The 21123-nt window shown below is 41.5% G+C and overlaps 1 protein-coding gene across 3 annotated transcripts; it reads right to left on the bottom strand.

Moving 5' to 3' along the window:
• Positions 1 to 2683: 2683 nt before the first annotated feature.
• LOC116373395 (NLR family CARD domain-containing protein 3-like) lies at positions 2684 to 13131 on the bottom strand. 3 transcript variants are annotated; one of them, XM_031821939.1, is made up of 6 exons: positions 13008 to 13131; positions 8721 to 8864; positions 5980 to 6096; positions 5630 to 5714; positions 5278 to 5500; positions 2684 to 4479 (listed from the first exon to the last, which is right to left on the bottom strand). In XM_031821939.1, exons 2-6 carry the CDS (start codon positions 8846 to 8848, stop codon positions 2684 to 2686), a joined length of 2349 nt encoding a protein of 782 aa, XP_031677799.1. In that variant the 5' UTR covers positions 8849 to 8864; positions 13008 to 13131. The 3 variants fall into 3 exon arrangements, with proteins under 3 accessions (XP_031677799.1, XP_031677798.1, XP_031677800.1); XM_031821938.1 differs by having other exon boundaries at positions 2684 to 4485; positions 13008 to 13129; XM_031821940.1 differs by lacking the exons at positions 8721 to 8864; positions 13008 to 13131 and adding an exon at positions 6732 to 7018 and having other exon boundaries at positions 2684 to 4485.
• Positions 13132 to 21123: the final 7992 nt, after the last annotated feature.

Here is a 21123-nt window from a genome sequence, read left to right on the forward strand (position 1 = left end):
GATCCGCCAGTCAGCCAGACTCTTCCAGATCTGCCAGTCAGCCAGACTCTTCCAGATCTGCCAGTCAGCCAGACTCTTCCAGATCTGCCAGTCAGCCAGACTCTTCCAGATCTGCCAGTCAGCCAGACTCTTCCAGATCTGCCAGTCAGCCAGACTCTTCCAGATCTGCCAGTCAGCCAGACTCTTCCAGATCTGCTAGTCAACCAGACACTTCCAGATCCGCCAGTCAACCAGACTCTTCCAGATCCGCCAGCCAGCCAGGATCTGCCGGAGCCAACTACCTGCCTGAGCTTCCTCTCAGTGCTGAGCTTCCTCTCAGTGCCGAGCTTCCCCTCAGTGCCGAGCTTCCCCTCAGTGCCGAGCTTCCCCTCAGTGCCGAGCTTCCCCTCAGTGCCGAGCTTCCCCTCAGTGCCGAGCTTCCCCTCAGTGCCGAGCTTCCCCTCAGTGCCGAGCTTCCCCTCAGTCCAGAGCTTCCCCTCAGTCCAGAGCTTCCCCTCAGTCCAGAGCTTCCCCTCAGTCCAGAGCTTCCCCTCAGTCCAGAGCTTCCCCTCAGTCCAGAGCTGCCCCTCAGTCCCGAGCTGCCCCTCAGTCCCGAGCTGCCCCTCAGTCCCGAGCTGCCCCTCAGTTCAGTGGGGTTCTGGGTGAGGACTACTAGGCCATGGTCGGCGGCGAGGGTGGACTATCCTAGGATGCGAGGGGGAGGAACTGAGACATTGATGGAGTGGGGTCCACGTCCCGAGCCGGAGCCGCCACCATGGACAGACGCCCACCCGGACCCTCCCTATTGTTTTGATGTGCGTCCGGGAGTCCGCACCTTAGGGGGGGGGTTCTGTCACGCCCTGGTCTAAGTAATGTATGTTTGTCTTCATTTATTTGTTCAGGCCAGGGTGTGACATGGGTTATTGTGGTGTGTTTTTGTCATGGGGTTTTTGTGGGGTGTCTAGCATAGTTTATGGCTGCCTGAGGCGGTTCTCAATCAGAGTCAGGTGATTATCGTTATCTCTGATTGGGAACCATATTTAGACAGCCATATTCTTTGAGTATTTCGTGGGTGATTGTTCCTGTCTCTGTGTTTGTAGTCACCAGATAGGCTGTTTAGGTTTTCACGTTCCGTTTGTTGTTTTTGTTTTGTTCGTGTTTTCGTCTAATAAACATGTATGGAAATTACCACGCTGCATTTTGGTCCTTCGACGGAAGAAAACCGTAACAGTATATAATGTCACCTTTTATTTGAGGGTATTTTAATACATATCTGTTTCACGATTAAAACTGAAAACACTTTATGTTTCAAGTCTCCCCATTAGAAGAAGACATAACTAATCTGACCAATTTACTTATAGTGTATTAAAGTAGTCAAAAGTTTAGTATTTGGTAGTAAACTCGTTGGTTGCATTTGCAGTTTGTTTTGGTTGTGTTTTGGTTGTGTTTTGCCCAATAATAAAATGGTGGATGATAAGTGGAGTACTTTTCTGTCTAACAGAGTAGATAACATGTTTCTAAACAATAATAAATTAATCCTGATGATGCCTTGATTAAGAAAAATCATGACTGAATCATGAATAATAATGAGTGAGAAAGTTACAGAGGCTACAACAAAACATGCTAACCTCTCACCATTACCAATAAGAGACTACAACAAAACATGCTGACCTCTCACCATTACCAATAACAGAGGCTACAACAAAACATGCTAACCTCTCACCATTACCAATAACAGAGACTACAACAAAACATGCTAACCTCTCACCATTACCAATAACAGAGGCTACAACAAAACATGCTAACCTCTCACCATTACCAATAACAGAGGCTACAACAAAACATGCTAACCTCTCACCATTACCAATAACAGAGGCTACAACAAAACATGTTAACCTCTCACCATTACCAATAACAGAGGCTACAACAAAACATGCTAACCTCTCACCATTACCAACAACAGAGACTTCAAATTCATTCATGATTAGTCATAATCATGGTAGCATCCACGTGAATGTAGAAGTGTCCAGAAACATCTTCTATTCTTACTGACAATACAAGTGAAGTGACTCCAAAATGACAGGACATTATTCACCATTCAGTTTCTATTAGGAAAACATCTAAAACACAACCAAATGTAAAACTGTAAGATTCACTGTCCAAACACATGTGGTGTGGACTATGTGTGCCTGGTAAACACATGTGGATCTGATGAACAGTTATCACTTGTTGACCAACTACAGGAATACTGACCTCAGAGTCTCCAGTTTACAGTGGGGATTCCCCAGTCCAGCAGAGAGCAGCTTCACTCCTGAATCCTTCAGGTCATTGTTACTCAGGTCCAGCTCTCTCAGGTGTGAGGGGTTTGACTCCAGAGCTGAGACCAGAGAAGCACAGCCTTCCTCTGTGACTCCACAGCCTGACAGCCTGACAAAGAGATCATCATGACTTCACAAACACACTGTTCATTTAACGATAAGTGTAGAAGGACGATGGCAGATGCATTTGGTTTATTCTCTCAAACAACATATAGATTCATCTTCCGTCTCCTAGAATTGTTTGGTCATAATGTTATGCTAATGTGAAAATCAATGCATTTATTCAATATGTTTTTCAATATATTATATACATATTATAATGCATATTTTTCTCTAAACTGAATATTTCTTCCTGATGATTAGTTCTTATATGTCATTTTATTTACTCACAGAGCAGCTCTGGAGGCTTTGACCACTGGCAGCAGCCTCAGAAGACCTTCCTCTGATCTGGAGTATTTCTTCAGGTCAAACACATCCAGCTCCTTTTCTGAAGTCAGCAACACAAAGACCAGAGCTGACCACTGTGCAGGTGACAGTTCTTCTTCTGAGACACTTCCTGAGCTCAGGTAGCTTTGGATCTCCTTCACTAGAGAATGGTCATTCAGTTCATTCAGACAGTGGAACAGATTGATGCTCCTCTCTGGAGAGGGATTCTCCCTGATCTTCTCCTTGATGTACTCGACTGTTTCTTCATGGCTCTGTGAGCTGCTTCTTGTCTTTGTCAGTAGACCTCGTAAGTGCTTCTGATTGGACTCCAGTGAGAGGCCCAGTAGGAAGCGGAGGAAAAGGTCCAGGTTTCCCATCTCACTTTGTAAGGCTTTATCCACAGCACTCTTGTAGAAAGTAACTTTACGCCTTTGTTTGATCCTCACAGAAAGGTTCCTGGATGTTGATTGCAGTTTGTCCATTAGATTCTCATTGTTGTTGATGAATGAGAGGAACACATATACAGCAGCCAGAAACTCCTGAATGCTCAGATGAACAAAGCAGTACACCTTGTCCTGGTACAGCACACATTCCTCTTTAAAGAGCTGTGTGCACAATCCTGAGTACACTGAGGCTTCATTGACATCAATGCCAGCCTCTTTCAGGTCTTCTTCATAGAAAATCAGATTGCCAGTCACAAGCTGTTGAAAAGCCAGTTTTCCCAGGGACAGAATGCTCTCTTTATTCCAGTGTGGACCTGTCTCTTCTTTCCCAAGATACTTTTCATTCTTCTGTTTGGTATGAAACACCACAAGGTGTGTGTACATCTCAGTCAGTGTCTTGGGCATCTCTTCTCTCTTATGTTTCAGCATGTGTTCAAGGACTGTTGCAGAAATCCAACAGAAGACTGGAATGTGGCACATGATGTGGAGGCTCCTTGATGTCTTTATGTGTGAGATGATTCTGCTGGACAGGTCCTCATCCCTGAATCTCTTCCTGAAGTACTCCTCCTTCTGCGGGTCATTGAACCCTCGTACCTCTGTTACCTGGTCAACACACTCAGGGGGGATCTTATTGGCTGCTGCAGGTCGGGTAGTTATCCAGAGGAGAGCAGAGGGAAGCAGATTTCCCTTGATGAGATTTGTCAGCAGAACATCCACTGAGGTTGACTCTGTGACGTCCCAACAGATCTTGTTCTTCTGGAAGTCTAGGGGCAGTCGGCACTCATCCAGACCATCAAAGATGAACAGAACTTTGTACTTGTTGTAGATGGAGATTCCTGATTGTTTGGTTTCCATTGAGAAGTGATTGAGAAGTTCAATGAAAGTGTGTTTGTCCTCTTTCATCAAATTCAGCTCCCGAAAAGGGAATGAAAATACAAATTGGACATCCTGATTTGCTTTTCCTTCAGCCCAGTCCAGAATGAACTTCTGCACAGAGACTGTTTTTCCAATGCCAGCGACTCCCTTTGTCAGCACAGTTCTGATACGTTTGTCTTGTCCAGTTAAGGGTTTGAAGATGTCGTTACATTTGATTGCAGTCTCTGGTCTTGCTTGTTTCCTGGTTGTTGTCTCAATCTGTCTCAGCTCATGTTCATTATTGACCTCTCCTTTTCCACCCTCTGTGATGTAGAGCTCTGTGTAGATCTTATTGAGAAGTGTTGGGTTTCCTTGTTTAGCGATCCCCTCAAATACACATTGAAACTTCTTCTTTAGATTAGATTTGAGTTCACGTTGGCAAATCACAGCGAGCTCATCTGAATCTAGAAATAACACAGAGGATATTAATATTACGTCTGTTTTAATGTCTACAGTATTGTAGGACTGTTATAAAGTTGTACATTATAATAATTTATTCTCTTAACTGACTGTATAAATGTGTAAATGTTGTCACAATGCATTACAGACTGGTGTGACTGATTATATTATTATTATAATTATGTGTTAGTAATTGTATAGTAGCTACTATCTTGTCTCATCGCTACAACTCCCGTACGGGCTCGGGAGAGACGAAGGTTGAAAGTCATGCGTCCGCCGATATACAACCCAACCCAAGCTTCTTAACACAGCGCACATCCAACCCGTAAGCCAGCCGCACCAATGTGCCAGAGGAAACACCGTGCACCTGGCAACTTGGTTAGCGCGCACTGTGCCCGGCCCGCCACAGGAGTCACTGGTGCGCGATGAGACAACGACCTCCCGGTCGCGGCCGGTTACGACAGAGCCTGGGAGCGAACCCAGAGTCTCTGATGGCACAGCTGGCGCTGCAGTACAGCACCCTTAACCACTGCGCCACCCGGGAGGCCTCATTGATGGTATTATTAATGTTGTCTCTCTCTCTCTAAATTATTGGTATTATTGATGGTATTATTAATGTTGTCTCTCTCTCTAAATGAATCAACACAACACGTCCCTGCTGCTACTTGATGAGGTCACTAGGTGTTGTGTTAAGGCTGCTACAATATCATTGAGTTACACAGCTACTTTAGCTGTACTTTAGCTACAGCTTTTAAATGTTATAAAACACCATTCAACATGAGGCAGACAGATCTTACATTTCTCCAGTGTGTCAGCAAGCTCCTTCTGGTTCATTTTCCTCAGGATGTGCAGTGTGATCTTCAGAGCCCCCTCTCTGGCACTGCTCTCCTGCTTCTCATCTTCAGCGTCCTCCACTTCCTGCTTCTGACTCTCAAAGCCTTCTGGGAGTTCTGGACTAAGAATCCTCTTGAACATCTTCAGCTCGTTCTTCACAAATGTCATAATTTTCTCTTCAAGTATCTGAAATAAATAAAGTAAATAAGTTAAGCAAGAGAATAAATGCTTTCTCATTAACACATTAATGAATGATTGACAGATCAACTTTACTTGAGGTAAACAAAAACAAATGTACACAACAGGACCACATACACTGAATATGGAGGCCAGGTCTGTTTGATGACTCTGGGAAGACTGACCACTGAGAATCTCTGACTCTGATCTCTCCTGTTGGTTTCTGTGGACAAAACATGAGATTACATCTCCTCATCCAGGGAGTACACACACACACACACACACACACACACACACACACACACACACACACACACACGGAGGGAATGTTGGGTTTGTTTAATATTGTTTTAGGACTATGAAAATTGACAAAATGATGAGCCTATGGATTATGAAAACAACCAAAATAAATGGGAAAATGGGAGAGGAGAAATGACTAGAGACAGTGTTGTTTAACTCACTGACCAGGACCCATGAGTTCTTCTTACCTTTGTTCAGTAGAAAAGTCTCCCTCTCTAAACTCTATAGGATGTTCCATAGACCAGTCACTCTTCATGGACACACAGCTGGGAACAGGGGAGGCTGGTCTCTCCTGCTTGATTGGTCTTCAACACAACAGAGACAAACATTACATCTCATCTACTCTGAGCTCAGATGGGGAAACATAAGAAGAGTTTCACAAATAGAACTGACTTCCAAACGTTAGTTAACGCGCGAGCAGTGTGTCATTTTTAATGACGAAATTCATTTAGCGTCGCGAGCGTTGTAGTCAGTCTGTCAGCCCCGCTAAAAGGCTGGTGTCGTTACTCTGCCTTCTCCGGGGGATGTTGAGGTACATTTACTAACCGGGAGGGTTGAATGATGTAATTTATTGAAGGGCTGGAAGACGCACTCTCGCGGTTGTTTACTCACAATATCAGATATTAAGATGATTTTTAGAATGAATGTAAACTGAGGTTCAATACCTGCTATTGAGGCGCTAGCTAGCTTACCGAGCTGTACCGACTAGCTAGGATAACTAGGATGCTGCTGGTAGAGTAGCTAGCTAGATTACCGAGCTGTACCGACTAGCTAGGATAACTATGATGCTGCTGGTAGAGTAGCTAGCTAGCTTACCGAGCTGTACCGACTAGCTAGGATAACTAGGATGCTGCTGGTAGAGTAGCTAGCTAGCTTACCGAGCTGTACCGACTAGATAGGATAACTAGGATGCTGCTGGTAGAGTAGCTAGCTAGTTTACCGAGCTGAGAGTGGTTGGTTAGTTAGCAGGTCGTTTCTGTCCCTCGTCTCGATGATGATGACGAATCCGGTGAACCACAAAATGAAACAAGGATAGAGAGTGAAAAGGATCTGGCTACACTCATACTGTCCCTGACCGTAAAGAAAAATGCAAATTGAACAATAAACTTCGGTGTCTCAACACTGTAACAAACTCCGTCGTTATTCCCCAAGATCACCTCAGTCCACTCTGCGCGTAACCGGCTTGGCTCCACAAGGACAGTTCTGTACGGGGACGCGGACAGTTCTGTACTGGGACGCGGACAGTTCTGTACGGGGACGCGGACAGTTCTGTACGGGGACGCGGACAGTTCTTTACGGGGACGCGGACAGTTCCAGAACGCGGACATGAGCAGTGGAACACAATCACAATATTCATTTTTTATTATTATGTAAAACAAACATTCTATGTCTTTTTATAACAATATGTTGAGATCTGGGTCCATACCCACAAAGTGTCTCAGAGTAGAACATTGGTCGTATAAGTGCTGAGAATAAAGACATTTTACATCTTTGGGTATAAATGACCTAGTTACCTACCCATTACCTAAATTACCTACCCACCTAGTCGGCAGATATTTAGGACTCCTAGTGAGCTGTCCTAAGTAGTTAAGAGTTAACAGCAGGTGCCTTGATAATACTATAGAATAATGCAGTGAGTCAGTGGTTCCTGAGCCACATGTAATTGCTTTGTAGTAGTTAAAATAATGTTTTTATATTTCTATGTGATCAACCCATAAATAATGTAGACCTACATGCAACAGTATGTCTTGTGCTTTTGGCAATGAGTTATGTATAATAATTACGTATAACTGCATAGCATTTTGTCTTCATTTTGGCAGATTAACTCATGCTTATTTCTGAAGATTAACTCAGGTTGGAGTTGGCGCTGTGACCGAAAGGTGGCTGGTTCGAATCCCGGGCCGGGCGCTGGAAAAAACAGGTGGAATTGATCTGACCACTGGAGGGCTGCTGGGTTCACATCCTCAAAACATGAACCTTTTGTTGATCAGAACTCTAGAGGTTCTTCTTCAATGAACACTAAAATATATGATTTATTCCTTAAGGAACCTTATTTTCTAAACACGTAGAGTGTATAATAATAAACACGTTGTTCTTCTGATTATTTAATTATCTACATCATGTCATTTCAAGTTCTCCCTTTGGAGCACAACATCATGTTGTTATTTAATTATCTACATGTTGTTAAATAATAATCCTAAACTGGGCATGGATATAAATTGGGCATTTGAAGGCATCTAGGGTGTAATATGTGATCAATGAAAATGAACATTGTATGCAACGTTGTGGGCAACATTATTGGCAAGGGACTTGATGCCTTCTATTCCAAAGATATTTAGAGTTGTTAAACGGGTGTGAAGAGAGTGTTGATATAACGGTAACAACCATCAGAATTGGTTTAAAAAAATACGCATTCTACTATATTAGGCAATAATTAAGAGCAGACAAAGTGGTCGTGTCATGTAAAAATTCTATCAAATGTCTGACATTGCAACGAGTACAGTCAGGGTGCCGTGGAACCCCTGCAGTCCCTTCCGCAGACCCCGGATTGAGAACCCCTGCAGTACCTCCACAGACCCCGGATTGAGAACCCCTGCAGTACCTCCACAGACTCCAGATTGAGAACCCCTGCAGTACCTCCTCAGACCCCAGATTGAGAACCCCTGCAGTACCTCCTCAGACCCCGGATTGAGAACCCCTGCAGTACCTCCCCAGACCCCGGATTGAGAACCCCTGATTTAGCAGATGCTCTTATCCAGAGTGATTTACAGTAAGTGCTTTTTTAGGTGAGACAACCCATATCACATTCAAATATACAGGATACGAATATTCCATTCCTGATAAACAATGGATATATAGTGTTTCATCTTAAGATAGCTATTTATTTTTTGAATGAACTCGATAAATTCTTTATAAATGGTCATCTTACCTCTTAGCTTTGGTGTCATGTCCCTCAGAGAGATGCATTTTAGAGGCAAGGCCCCCCTCCTCTCTCGCCCCAGAGAGACTCATTTTAGAGGCAGGGCCCACCTCCTCTCTCTCCCCAGAGAGACTCATTTTAGAGCACTGACCCCTAAACAGAGATCCAACATGTTGGTTGTGGTTAACACAGTGACAACTAAACAGAGATCCAACATGTTGGTTGTGTTTAACACAGTGACAACTAAACAGAGATCCAACATGTTGGTTGTGGTTAACACAGTGACAACTAAACAGAGATCCAGCATGTTGGTTGTGGTTAACACAGTGACAACTAAACAGAGATCCAACATGTTGGTTGTGGTTAACACAGTGACAACTAAACAGAGATCCAACATGTTGGTTGTGGTTAACACAGTGACAACTAAACAGAGATCCAACATGTTGGTTGTGGTTAACACAGTGACAACTAAACAGAGATCCAACATGTTGGTTGTGGTTAACACAGTGACAACTAAACAGAGATCAAACATGTTCGTTGTGTTTAACACAGTGACAACTAAACAGAGATCCAACATGTTGGTTGTGGTTAACACAGTGACAACTAAACAGAGATCCAACATGTTGGTTGTGGTTAACACAGTGACAACTCTACAGAGATCAAACATGTTCGTTGTGTTTAACACAGTGACAACTAAACAGAGATCCAACATGTTGGTTGTGGTTAACACAGTGACAACTAATTATTTTATTCATTATCTCTTAGAAATAAACATTTACTAACAGACACATCCAAACAGTCAGGTGATTTTATATTTTTCACCTTTTGTCCATAATAATAATAATATAATAATAGTAATAATAACAATATCTAATATATAATAATATGAATTATAATGTGTCACTTTCTTTTTTAATAATGTCTCTCATTCTAGTGTGTTGCTTTGTTCAACATGATATGATGATGCTGTTACTGAATTCAGTTCATAATATTAATGTTAAGAAAAGTATGTTCAGTGGTTTCATACCAAATTCCACAGGAAGCAGGAGCTCATTGGAATTTAGAAAACAACAAATGTTCTGATATTCTGAAAGACGACTTACAATTTATACATAAAACATACAAATGGTAAAATAACCTCAATATACGATGTATGAACAACATGTTATAATGTGACTTGACTACACCCAGTTAGCTATATGAACAACATGTTATAATGTGACTTGCCTACACCCAGTTAGCTATATGAACAACATGTTATAGTATGACTTGCCTACACCCAGTTAGCTATATGAACAACATGTTATAATATGACTTGCCTACACCCAGTTAGCTATATGAACAACATGTTATAATGTGACTTGCCTACACCCAGTTAGCTATATGAACAACATGTTATAATATGACTTGCCTACACCCAGTTAGCTGTATGAACAACATGTTATAATGTGACTTGACTACACCCAGTTAGCTATATGAACAACATGTTATAATGTGACTTGCCTACACCCAGTTAGATGTATGAACAACATGTTATAATATGACTTGACTACACCCAGTTAGCTGTATGAACAACATGTTATAATGTGACTTGACTACACCCAGTTAGATATATGAACAACATGTTATAATGTGACTTGACTACACCCAGTTAGATATATGAACAACATGTTATAATATGACTTGACTACACCCAGTTAGATATATGAACAACATGTTATAATGTGACTTGACTACACCCAGTTAGCTATATGAACAACATGTTATAATGTGACTTGCCTACACCCAGTTAGATGTATGAACAACATGTTATAATGTGACTTGACTACACCCAGTTAGCTATATGAACAACATGTTATAATGTGACTTGACTACACCCAGTTAGCTATATGAACAACATGTTATAATGTGACTTGCCTACACCCAGTTAGCTGTATGAACAACATGTTATAATGTGACTTGACTACACCCAGTTAGCTGTATGAACAACATGTTATAATGTGACTTGACTACACCCAGTTAGCTATATGAACAACATGTTATAATGTGACTTGACTACACCCAGTTAGCTGTATGAACAACATGTTATAATGTGACTTGACTACACCCAGTTAGCTATATGAACAACATGTTATAATATGACTTGCCTACACCCAGTTAGCTATATGAACAACATGTTATAATGTGACTTGACTACACCCAGTTAGCTATATGAACAACATGTTATAATATGACTTGACTACACCCAGTTAGCTATATGAACAACATGTTATAATATGACTTGACTACACCCAGTTAGCTATATGAACAACATGTTATAATGTGACTTGCCTACACCCAGTTAGCTATATGAACAACATGTTATAATATGACTTGCCTACACCCAGTTAGCTATATGAACAACATGTTATTGAATGTGACTTGCCTACACCCAGTTAGCTATATGAACAACATGTTATAATGTGACTTGCCTACACCCAGTTAGATGTATGAACAACATGTTATAATGTGACTTGACTACACCCAGTTAGCTATATGAACAACATGTTATAATGTGACTTGACTACACCCAGTTAGCTATATGAACAACATGTTATAATGTGACTTGCCTACACCCAGTTAGCTATATGAACAACATGTTATAATATGACTTGCCTACACCCAGTTAGCTATATGAACAACATGTTATAATGTGACTTGACTACACCCAGTTAGCTATATGAACAACATGTTATAATGTGACTTGCCTACACCCAGTTAGATGTATGAACAACATGTTATAATGTGACTTGACTACACCCAGTTAGCTATATGAACAACATGTTATAATGTGACTTGCCTACACCCAGTTAGCTGTATGAACAACATGTTATAATGTGACTTGCCTACACCCAGTTAGCTATATGAACAACATGTTATAATATGACTTGCCTACACCCAGTTAGCTATATGAACAAAATGTTATAATGTGACTTGACTACACCCAGTTAGCTATATGAACAACATGTTATAATATGACTTGACTACACCCAGTTAGCTATATGAACAACATGTTATAATATGACTTGACTACACCCAGTTAGCTATATGAACAACATGTTATAATGTGACTTGCCTACACCCAGTTAGCTATATGAACAACATGTTATAATATGACTTGCCTACACCCAGTTAGCTATATGAACAACATGTTATAATATGACTTGACTACACCCAGTTAGCTATATGAACAACATGTTATAATATGACTTGACTACACCCAGTTAGCTATATGAACAACATGTTATAATGTGACTTGCCTACACCCAGTTAGCTGTATGAACAACATGTTATAATGTGACTTGCCTACACCCAGTTAGCTATATGAACAACATGTTATAATGTGACTTGACTACACCCAGTTAGCTATATGAACAACATGTTATAATGTGACTTGCCTACACCCAGTTAGCTATATGAACAACATGTTATAATATGACTTGCCTACACCCAGTTAGCTATATGAACAACATGTTATAGTATGACTTGCCTACACCCAGTTAGCTATATGAACAACATGTTATAGTATGACTTGCCTACACCCAGTTAGCTATATGAACAACATGTTATAATATGACTTGCCTACACCCAGTTAGCTATATGAACAACATGTTATAATGTGACTTGACTACACCCAGTTAGCTATATGAACAACATGTTATTGAATATGACTTGCCTACACCCAGTTAGCTATATGAACAACATGTTATAATGTGACTTGCCTACACCCAGTTAGCTATATGAACAACATGTTATAATATGACTTGACTACACCCAGTTAGCTATATGAACAACATGTTATAATGTGACTTGCCTACACCCAGTTAGCTATATGAACAACATGTTATAATGTGACTTGACTACACCCAGTTAGCTATATGAACAACATGTTATAATATGACTTGACTACACCCAGTTAGCTATATGAACAACATGTTATAATGTGACTTGACTACATCCAGTTAGCTATATGAACAACATGTTATAATGTGACTTGCCTACACCCAGTTAGCTATATGAACAACATGTTATAATGTGACTTGCCTACACCCAGTTAGCTATATGAACAACATGTTATTGAATATGACTTGCCTACACCCAGTTAGCGCCATTTTGTATGATTGAACTGTCACGTAGCTGTCCCAGGTGAAATGGACTGTTACATCTGAGTGTTTTACTGTCATTCACTATACTAAAATAACACCAGACATTCAATTTCTCTACACACTTTACAATAATCACTGGGAAGATTCTTACCTTGTAGCCAGAATTCACAACCAGAACATGTCAAGTCATTGAGATATGTTCCGTTGTGCTGAGAAAGAAACCTTGGGAACAGTTTATTCACCTCCCCAATGTCAAGAACCTGTGTGTCATTTTAGTTACTGATTAACTTTGTATTCAAGCCATGGGTTTACACAATCGCTGTGTAGCTACTGCTTTCCTGCAGTCAGATGACCTAGTGACCTCGCTGTGTAGCTACTGCTTTCCTGCAGTCAGATGACCTAGTGACCTCGCTGTGTAGCTACTGCTTTCCTGCAGTCAGATGACCTAGTGACCTCGCTGTGTAGCTACTGCTTTCCTGTAGTCAGATGACCTAGTGACCTCGCTGTGTAGCTACTGCTTTCCTGCAGTCAGATGACCTAGAGACCTCGCTGTGTAGCTACTGCTTTCCTGTAGTCAGATGATCTAGTGACCTCGCTGTGTAGCTACTGCTTTCCTGCAGTCAGATGACCTAGTGACCTCGCTGTGTAGCTACTGCTTTCCTGTAGTCAGATGACCTAGTGACCTCGCTGTGTAGCTACTGCTTTCCTGCAGTCAGATGACCTAGTGACCTCGCTGTGTAGCTGCTGCTTTCCTGCAGTCAGATGACCTAGTGACCTCATGGTGGAATGTTATTCATATTGTATCATTATTACCTAGTGACCTCATGGTGGAATGTTATTCATATTGTATCATTATTACCTAGTGACCTCATGGTGGAATGTTATTCATATTGTATCATTATTACCTAGTGACCTCATGGTGGAATGTTATTCATATTGTATCATTATTACCTAGTGACCTCATGGTGGAATGTTATTCATATTGTATCATTATTACCTAGTGACCTCATGGTGGAATGTTATTCATATTGTATCATTATTACCTAGTGACCTCATGGTGGAATGTTATTCATATTGTATCATTATTACCTAGTGACCTCATGGTGGAATGTTATTCATATTGTATCATTATTACCTAGTGACCTCATGGTGGAATGTTATTCATATTGTATCATTATTACCTAGTGACCTCATGGTGGAATGTTATTCATATTTTTTTAATGATTTCATAATTAATAAACATTATAAGGCCAAAAATCCGGTGTTTCTCTGCCAAATGGTTTTGTTATATTTCAGTCTTCTGTGATGTATATAAAGTGTAATATTGGGATGCAACTCAACATGTAATACATTTCAACTCCATATCTGACATGGTACAGGTGTCTTCTTTCTTTAAGCCCAGAACCATGTGTTTGAGGTGATACCTTTGTTTCAGAGTAGATTTGTTTAAAACCTCCAACAAACACTGTGTGACCCTGATTCAGACTACTGCATTTCAAGGTTAATCATTAATAACAACACTGTGTGACCCTGATTCAGTCCACTGCATTTCAAGGTTAATCATTAATAACAACACCGTATGAACAACTAGCTGTCTGCAGGACCAGTGATTCAAGACAGAGTTGCTGTCCCAAAGTGGCACCCTATTCCCTACATAGTGCACTACTTTGACCAGAACTCTAACACCCTATTCCCTACATACTGTCACGGACGATGCTGGTAGAAGACTAAGGTGCAGCGTGTTGAGCGTACATTTGTCGTACAAATGTCACCAACAAAACAACAAATGAAAAACAACCGTGAAGCTTACAGGGCAAAGAGCCACAAACAAAGTTAACTTCCCACACTGAAAGGAGAGAAAAGTGCTACCTAAGTATGGTTCCCAATCAGAGACAACGATAGACAGCTGTCCCTGACTGAGAACCATACCCAGCCAAAACATAGAATGCCCACCCCACATCACACCCTGACCTAACCAATCAGAGACAACGATAGACAGCTGTCCCTGAACCATACCCGGCCAAAACATAGAATGCCCACCCCACATCACACCCTGACCTAACCAATCAGAGACAACGATAGACAGCTGTCCCTGAACCATACCCAGCCAAAACATAGAAATAAATAAACATAGAAAACAACACATAGAATGCCCACCCCACATCACACCCTGACCAAACCAAATAGAGACATACAAATTGATTGTTTTCCTCTAGTGGCAGGTTGTGATAATGTCTGTAGTGTCTCTTCGCTCCTCTCTCCGTCTCCACACTCCCCTCTCTCTCACAAACATAGACTCTGACCTGTCCAATGAGCCAAACTGGTTAAAGAATCTCTCTCTCTCTCTCTCTCTCTCTCTCTCTCTCTCTCTCTCTCTCTCTCTCTCTCTCTCTCTCTCTCTCTCTCTCTCTCTCTCTCTCTCTCTCTCTCTCTCTCTCTCTCTCTCTCTCTCTCTCTCTCTCTCTCTCTCTCTCTCTCTCTCTCTCTCTCTCTCTCTCTCTCTCTCTCTCTCTCTCTCTCTCTCTCTCTCTCTCTCTCTCTCTCTCTCTCCCCTCTCTCTCTCTCTCTCTCCCCCCCCCCTCTCTCTCTCTCCCTCTCTCTCTCTCCCCCCCTCTCTCTCCCCCCCTCTCTCTCCCCCCTCTCTCTCTCCCCCTCTCTCTCCCCCCCCTCTCTCACTGTGTAGACCTGCCAGGCTGTTAATGGACCATGGGAACCTACTGAGAATCTGTCATACAGAGAGAGATACAAATGAACATGATTAAAAATACATTAAAACGTGTTGAACTCATTTCCATGTATGTTGTTCTGTTTCTGTTTACAGGACCAGAAATGGGATTCAACTGGGTCAATACAGTCAGAGAATTAACTATATATCCTCAACCTTATTCTATAGTCAATACAGTCAGAGAATTAACTATATATCCTCAACCTTATTCTATAGTCAATACAGTCAGAGAATTAACTATATATCCTAAACCTTATTCTATAGTCAATACAGTCAGAGAATTAACTATATATCCTCAACCTTATTCTATAGTCAATACAGTCAGAGAATTAACTATATATCCTAAACCTTATTCTATAGTCAATACAGTCAGAGAATTAACTATATATCCTCAACCTTATTCTATAGTCAATACAGTCAGAGAATTAACTATATATCCTCAACCTTATTCTATAGTCAATACAGTCAGAGAATTAACTATATATCCTCAACCTTATTCTATAGTCAATACAGTCAGAGAATTAACTATATATCCTCAACCTTATTCTATAGTCAATACAGTCAGAGAATTAACTATATATCCTCAACCTTATTCTATAGTCAATACAGTCAGAGAATTAACTATATATCCTCAACCTTATTCTATAGTCAATACAGTCAGAGAATTAACTATATATCCTCAACCTTATTCTATAGTCAATACAGTCAGAGAATTAACTATATATCCTAACCCTTATTCTATAGTCAATACAGTCAGAGAATTAACTATATATCCTCAACCTTATTCTATAGTCAATACAGTCAGAGAATTAACTATATATCCTCAACCTTATTCTATAGTCAATACAGTCAGAGAATTAACTATATATCCTCAACCTTATTCTATAGTCAATACAGTCAGAGAATTAACTATATATCCTCAACCTTATTCTATAGTCAATACAGTCAGAGAATTAACTATATATCCTCAACCTTATTCTATAGTCAATACAGTCAGAGAATTAACTATATATCCTCAACCTTATTCTATAGTCAATACAGTCAGAGAATTAACTATATATCCTCAACCTTATTCTATAGTCAATACAGTCAGAGAATTAACTATATATCCTCAACCTTATTCTATAGTCAATACAGTCAGAGAATTAACTATATATCCTCAACCTTATTCTATAGTCAATACAGTCAGAGAATTAACTATATATCCTCAACCTTATTCTATAGTCAATACAGTCAGAGAATTAACTATATATCCTCAACCTTATTCTATAGTCAATACAGTCAGAGAATTAACTATATATCCTAAACCTTATTCTATAGTCAATACAGTCAGAGAATTAACTATATATCCTCAACCTTATTCTATAGTCAATACAGTCAGAGAATTAACTATATATCCTCAACCTTATTCTATAGTCAATACAGTCAGAGAATTAACTATATATCCTCAACCTTATTCTATAGTCAATACAGTCAGAGAATTAACTATATATCCTCAACCTTATTCTCAAGTCCATCCACATGCTGGCTTCAACCCAACCCAACACTAACCTAACCCTAACTCTAAACCAACCCTAACCCAATCCTAACCCAACCCAACAATAACCTAACCCTAAACCAAACCTAACCCAATCCTAACCTAACCCAAATATAACCTAACCCTAAACCAAACCTAACCCAATCCTAACACAACCCAACAATAACCTAACCCTAAACCAAACCTAACCCAATCCTAACCCAACCCAACACTAACCTAACCTAACCCTAAACTAACCCAACCCAACACTAACCTAACCCTAAACCAATCCTAACCCAACCCAACACTAACCCTAAACCAACCCAACCCTAACCTAATCCTAACCCAACTCAACACTAACCCTAACCAACCCAAACCCAATCCTAACCCAACCCAACACTAACCCAACCCAACCCTAACCCAACCCTAACCCAACTATATCCTTAACCCTAACCATAAACCTAACCCAACTCAACCCTAACCTAACCCTAACCCAATCCTAACCCAACCCAACACTAACCCAACCCAAACCTAACCCAATCTTAACCCAACCCAACACTAACCTAACCCTAAACCAACTATATCCTTAACCCTAACCCTAACCCAACCCAACACTAACCTAACCCTAACCCTAAACCAACCCTAACCCAATCCTAACCCAACCCAAAACTAACCTAACCTAACCCAACCCAACACTAAACTAACCCTAAACTAACCCAACCCAACACTAACCTAACCCTAACCCAATCCTAACCCAACCCAACCCTAACCTGACCCTAACCCTAAACCAACCCTAACCAAACCCTAACCCAACTATATCCTTAACCCTAACCATAAACCTAACCCAACCCAACCCTAACCTAACCCTAACCTAATCCTAACCCAATCCTAACCCAACGCTAACCTAACCCAACCCAAACCTAACCCAATCCTAACCCAACCCAACACTAACCTAACCCTAACCCAACTATATCCTTAACCCAATCCTAACCCAACCCAACACTAACCTAACCTAACCCTAAACTAACCCAACCCAACACTAACCTAACCCTAAACCAATCCTAACCCAACCCAACACTAACCCTAAACCAACCCAACCCTAACCTAATCCTAACCCAACTCAACACTAACCCTAACCCTAACCAACCCTAACCCAATCCTAACCCAACCCAACACTAACCCAACCCAACCCTAACCCAACCCTAACCCAACTATATCCTTAACCCTAACCATAAACCTAACCCAACTCAACCCTAACCTAACCCTAACCCAATCCTAACCCAACCCAACACTAACCCAACCCAAACCTAACCCAATCTTAACCCAACCCAACACTAACCTAACCCTAAACCAACTATATCCTTAACCCTAACCCTAACCACCCAACACTAACCTAACCCTAACCCTAAACCAACCCTAACCCAATCCTAACCCAACCCAAAACTAACCTAACCTAACCCAACCCAACACTAAACTAACCCTAAACTAACCCAACCCAACACTAACCTAACCCTAACCCAATCCTAACCCAACCCAACACTAACCTGACCCTAACCCTAAACCAACCCTAACCAAACCCTAACCCAACTATATCCTTAACCCTAACCATAAACCTAACCCAACCCAACCCTAACCTAACCCTAACCTAATCCTAACCCAATCCTAACCCAAAGCTAACCTAACCCAACCCAAACCTAACCCAATCCTAACCCAACCCAACACTAACCTAACCCTAACCCAACTATATCCTTAACCCTAACCCTAACCCAACCCAACAATAACCTAACCCAACACTAAACTAACCCTAAACTAACCCAACCCAACACTAACCTAACCCTAAACCAACCCTAACCCAACCCAATCCTAACCCTAACCCTAAACCAACCCTAACCTAATCCTAACCCAACCCAACAATAACCCTAACCCTAAACCAACCCTAACCTAATCCTAACCCAACCCAACACTAACCCTAAACCAACCCTAACCCAATCCTAACCCAACCCAACACTAACCTGACCCTAACCCTAAACCAACCCTAACCAAACCCTAACCCAACTATATCCTTAACCCTAACCATAAACCTAACCCAACCCAACCCAACCCTAACCTAACCCTAACCTAATCCTAACCCAATCCTAACCCAACCCAACACTAACCTAACCCAACCCTAACCCAATCCTAACCCAACCCAACATTAACCTAACCCTAACCCAACTATATCCTTAACCCTAACCCTAACCCAACCCAACAATAACCTAACCCTGACACTAACCCTAAACCAACCCTAACCCAATCCTAACCGAACCCAACACTAACCTAACCCTAAACCAACCCTAACCCAATCCTAACCCAACCCAACACTAACCTAACCCTAACCCAATCCTAACCCAACCCAACACTAACCTGACCCTAACCCTAAACCAACCCTAACCCAATCCTAACTAAAACCCAACACTAACCTAACCCAACACTAACCTAACCCAACACTAACCTAACCCAACCCTAAACCAACCCTAACCCAATCCTAACCCAAACCAACACTAACCTAACCCTAACCCAACTATATCCTTAACCCTAACCCAACCCAACCCAACACTAACCTAACCCTAACCCAATCCTAACCCAACCCAAACCTATTCCAATCCAATCCTAACCCAACCCAACACTAACCTAACCCTAACCCAACTATATCCTTAACCCTAACCCTAACCCAACCCAACCCAACACTAACCTAACCCTAACCCAATCCTAACCCAACACTAACCTAACTCTAAACCAACCCTAACCCAATCCTAATCCAACCCAACACTAACCTAACCCAACCCAACCCAACAATAACCTAACCCTAACACTAACCCTAAACCAACCCTAACCCAATCCTAACCGAACCCAACACTAACCTAACCCTAAACCAACCCTAACCCAATCCTAACCCAACACTAACCTAACCCTAACCCAATCCTAACCCAACCCAACACTAACCTGACCCTAACCCTAAACCAACCCTAACCCAATCCTAACTAAAACCCAACACTAACCTAACCCAACACTAACCTAACCCAACACTAACCTAACCCAACCCTAAACCAACCCTAACCCAATCCTAACCCAAACCAACACTAACCTAACCCTAACCCAGCTATATCCTTAACCCTAACCCAACCCAACCCAACACTAACCTAACCCTAACCCAATCCTAACCCAACCCAAACCTATCCCAATCCAATCCTAACCCAACACTAACCTAACCCTAACCCAACTATATCCTTAACCCTAACCCAACCCAACACTAACCTAACCCAATCCTAACCCAACACTAACCTAACTCTAAACCGACCCTAACCCAATCCTAATCCAACCCAACACTAACCTAACCCAACCCAACCCAATCCTAACCCAACCCAACACTAACCTATCCCAACCCGACACTAACCTAACCCTAAACCAACCCTAACCCAATCCTAACCCAACCCTACTCTAACCCAACCCTAACCCAAACCCAACTCTATCCTTAACCCTATCCCAACACTAACCCTAAACCAACCCTAACCCAATCCTAACCGAACCCAACACTAACCTAACCCTAAACCAACCCTAACCCAATCCTAACCCAACCCAACACTAACCTAACCCTAACCCAATCCTAACCCAACCCAACACTAACCTGACCCTAACCCTAACCCTAAACCAACCCTAACCCAATCCTAACTAAAACCCAACACTAACCTAACCCAACACTAACCTAACCCAACCCTAAACCAACCCTAACCCAATCCTAACCCAAACCAACACTAACCTAACCCTAACCCAACTATATCCTTAACCCTAACCCAACCCAACCCAACACTAACCTAACCCTAACCCAATCCTAACCCAACCCAAACCTATCCCAATCCAATCCTAACCCAACACTAACCTAACCCTAACCCAACTATATCCTTAACCCTAACCCTAACCCAACCCAACACTAACCTAACCCTAACCCAATCCTAACCCAACACTAACCTAACTCTAAACCAACCCTAA

Source organism: Oncorhynchus kisutch, unplaced genomic scaffold (genome assembly GCF_002021735.2).
Source record: "Oncorhynchus kisutch isolate 150728-3 unplaced genomic scaffold, Okis_V2 scaffold4034, whole genome shotgun sequence".
In the NCBI taxonomy this organism is placed as follows: Eukaryota; Metazoa; Chordata; class Actinopteri; order Salmoniformes; family Salmonidae; genus Oncorhynchus; species Oncorhynchus kisutch.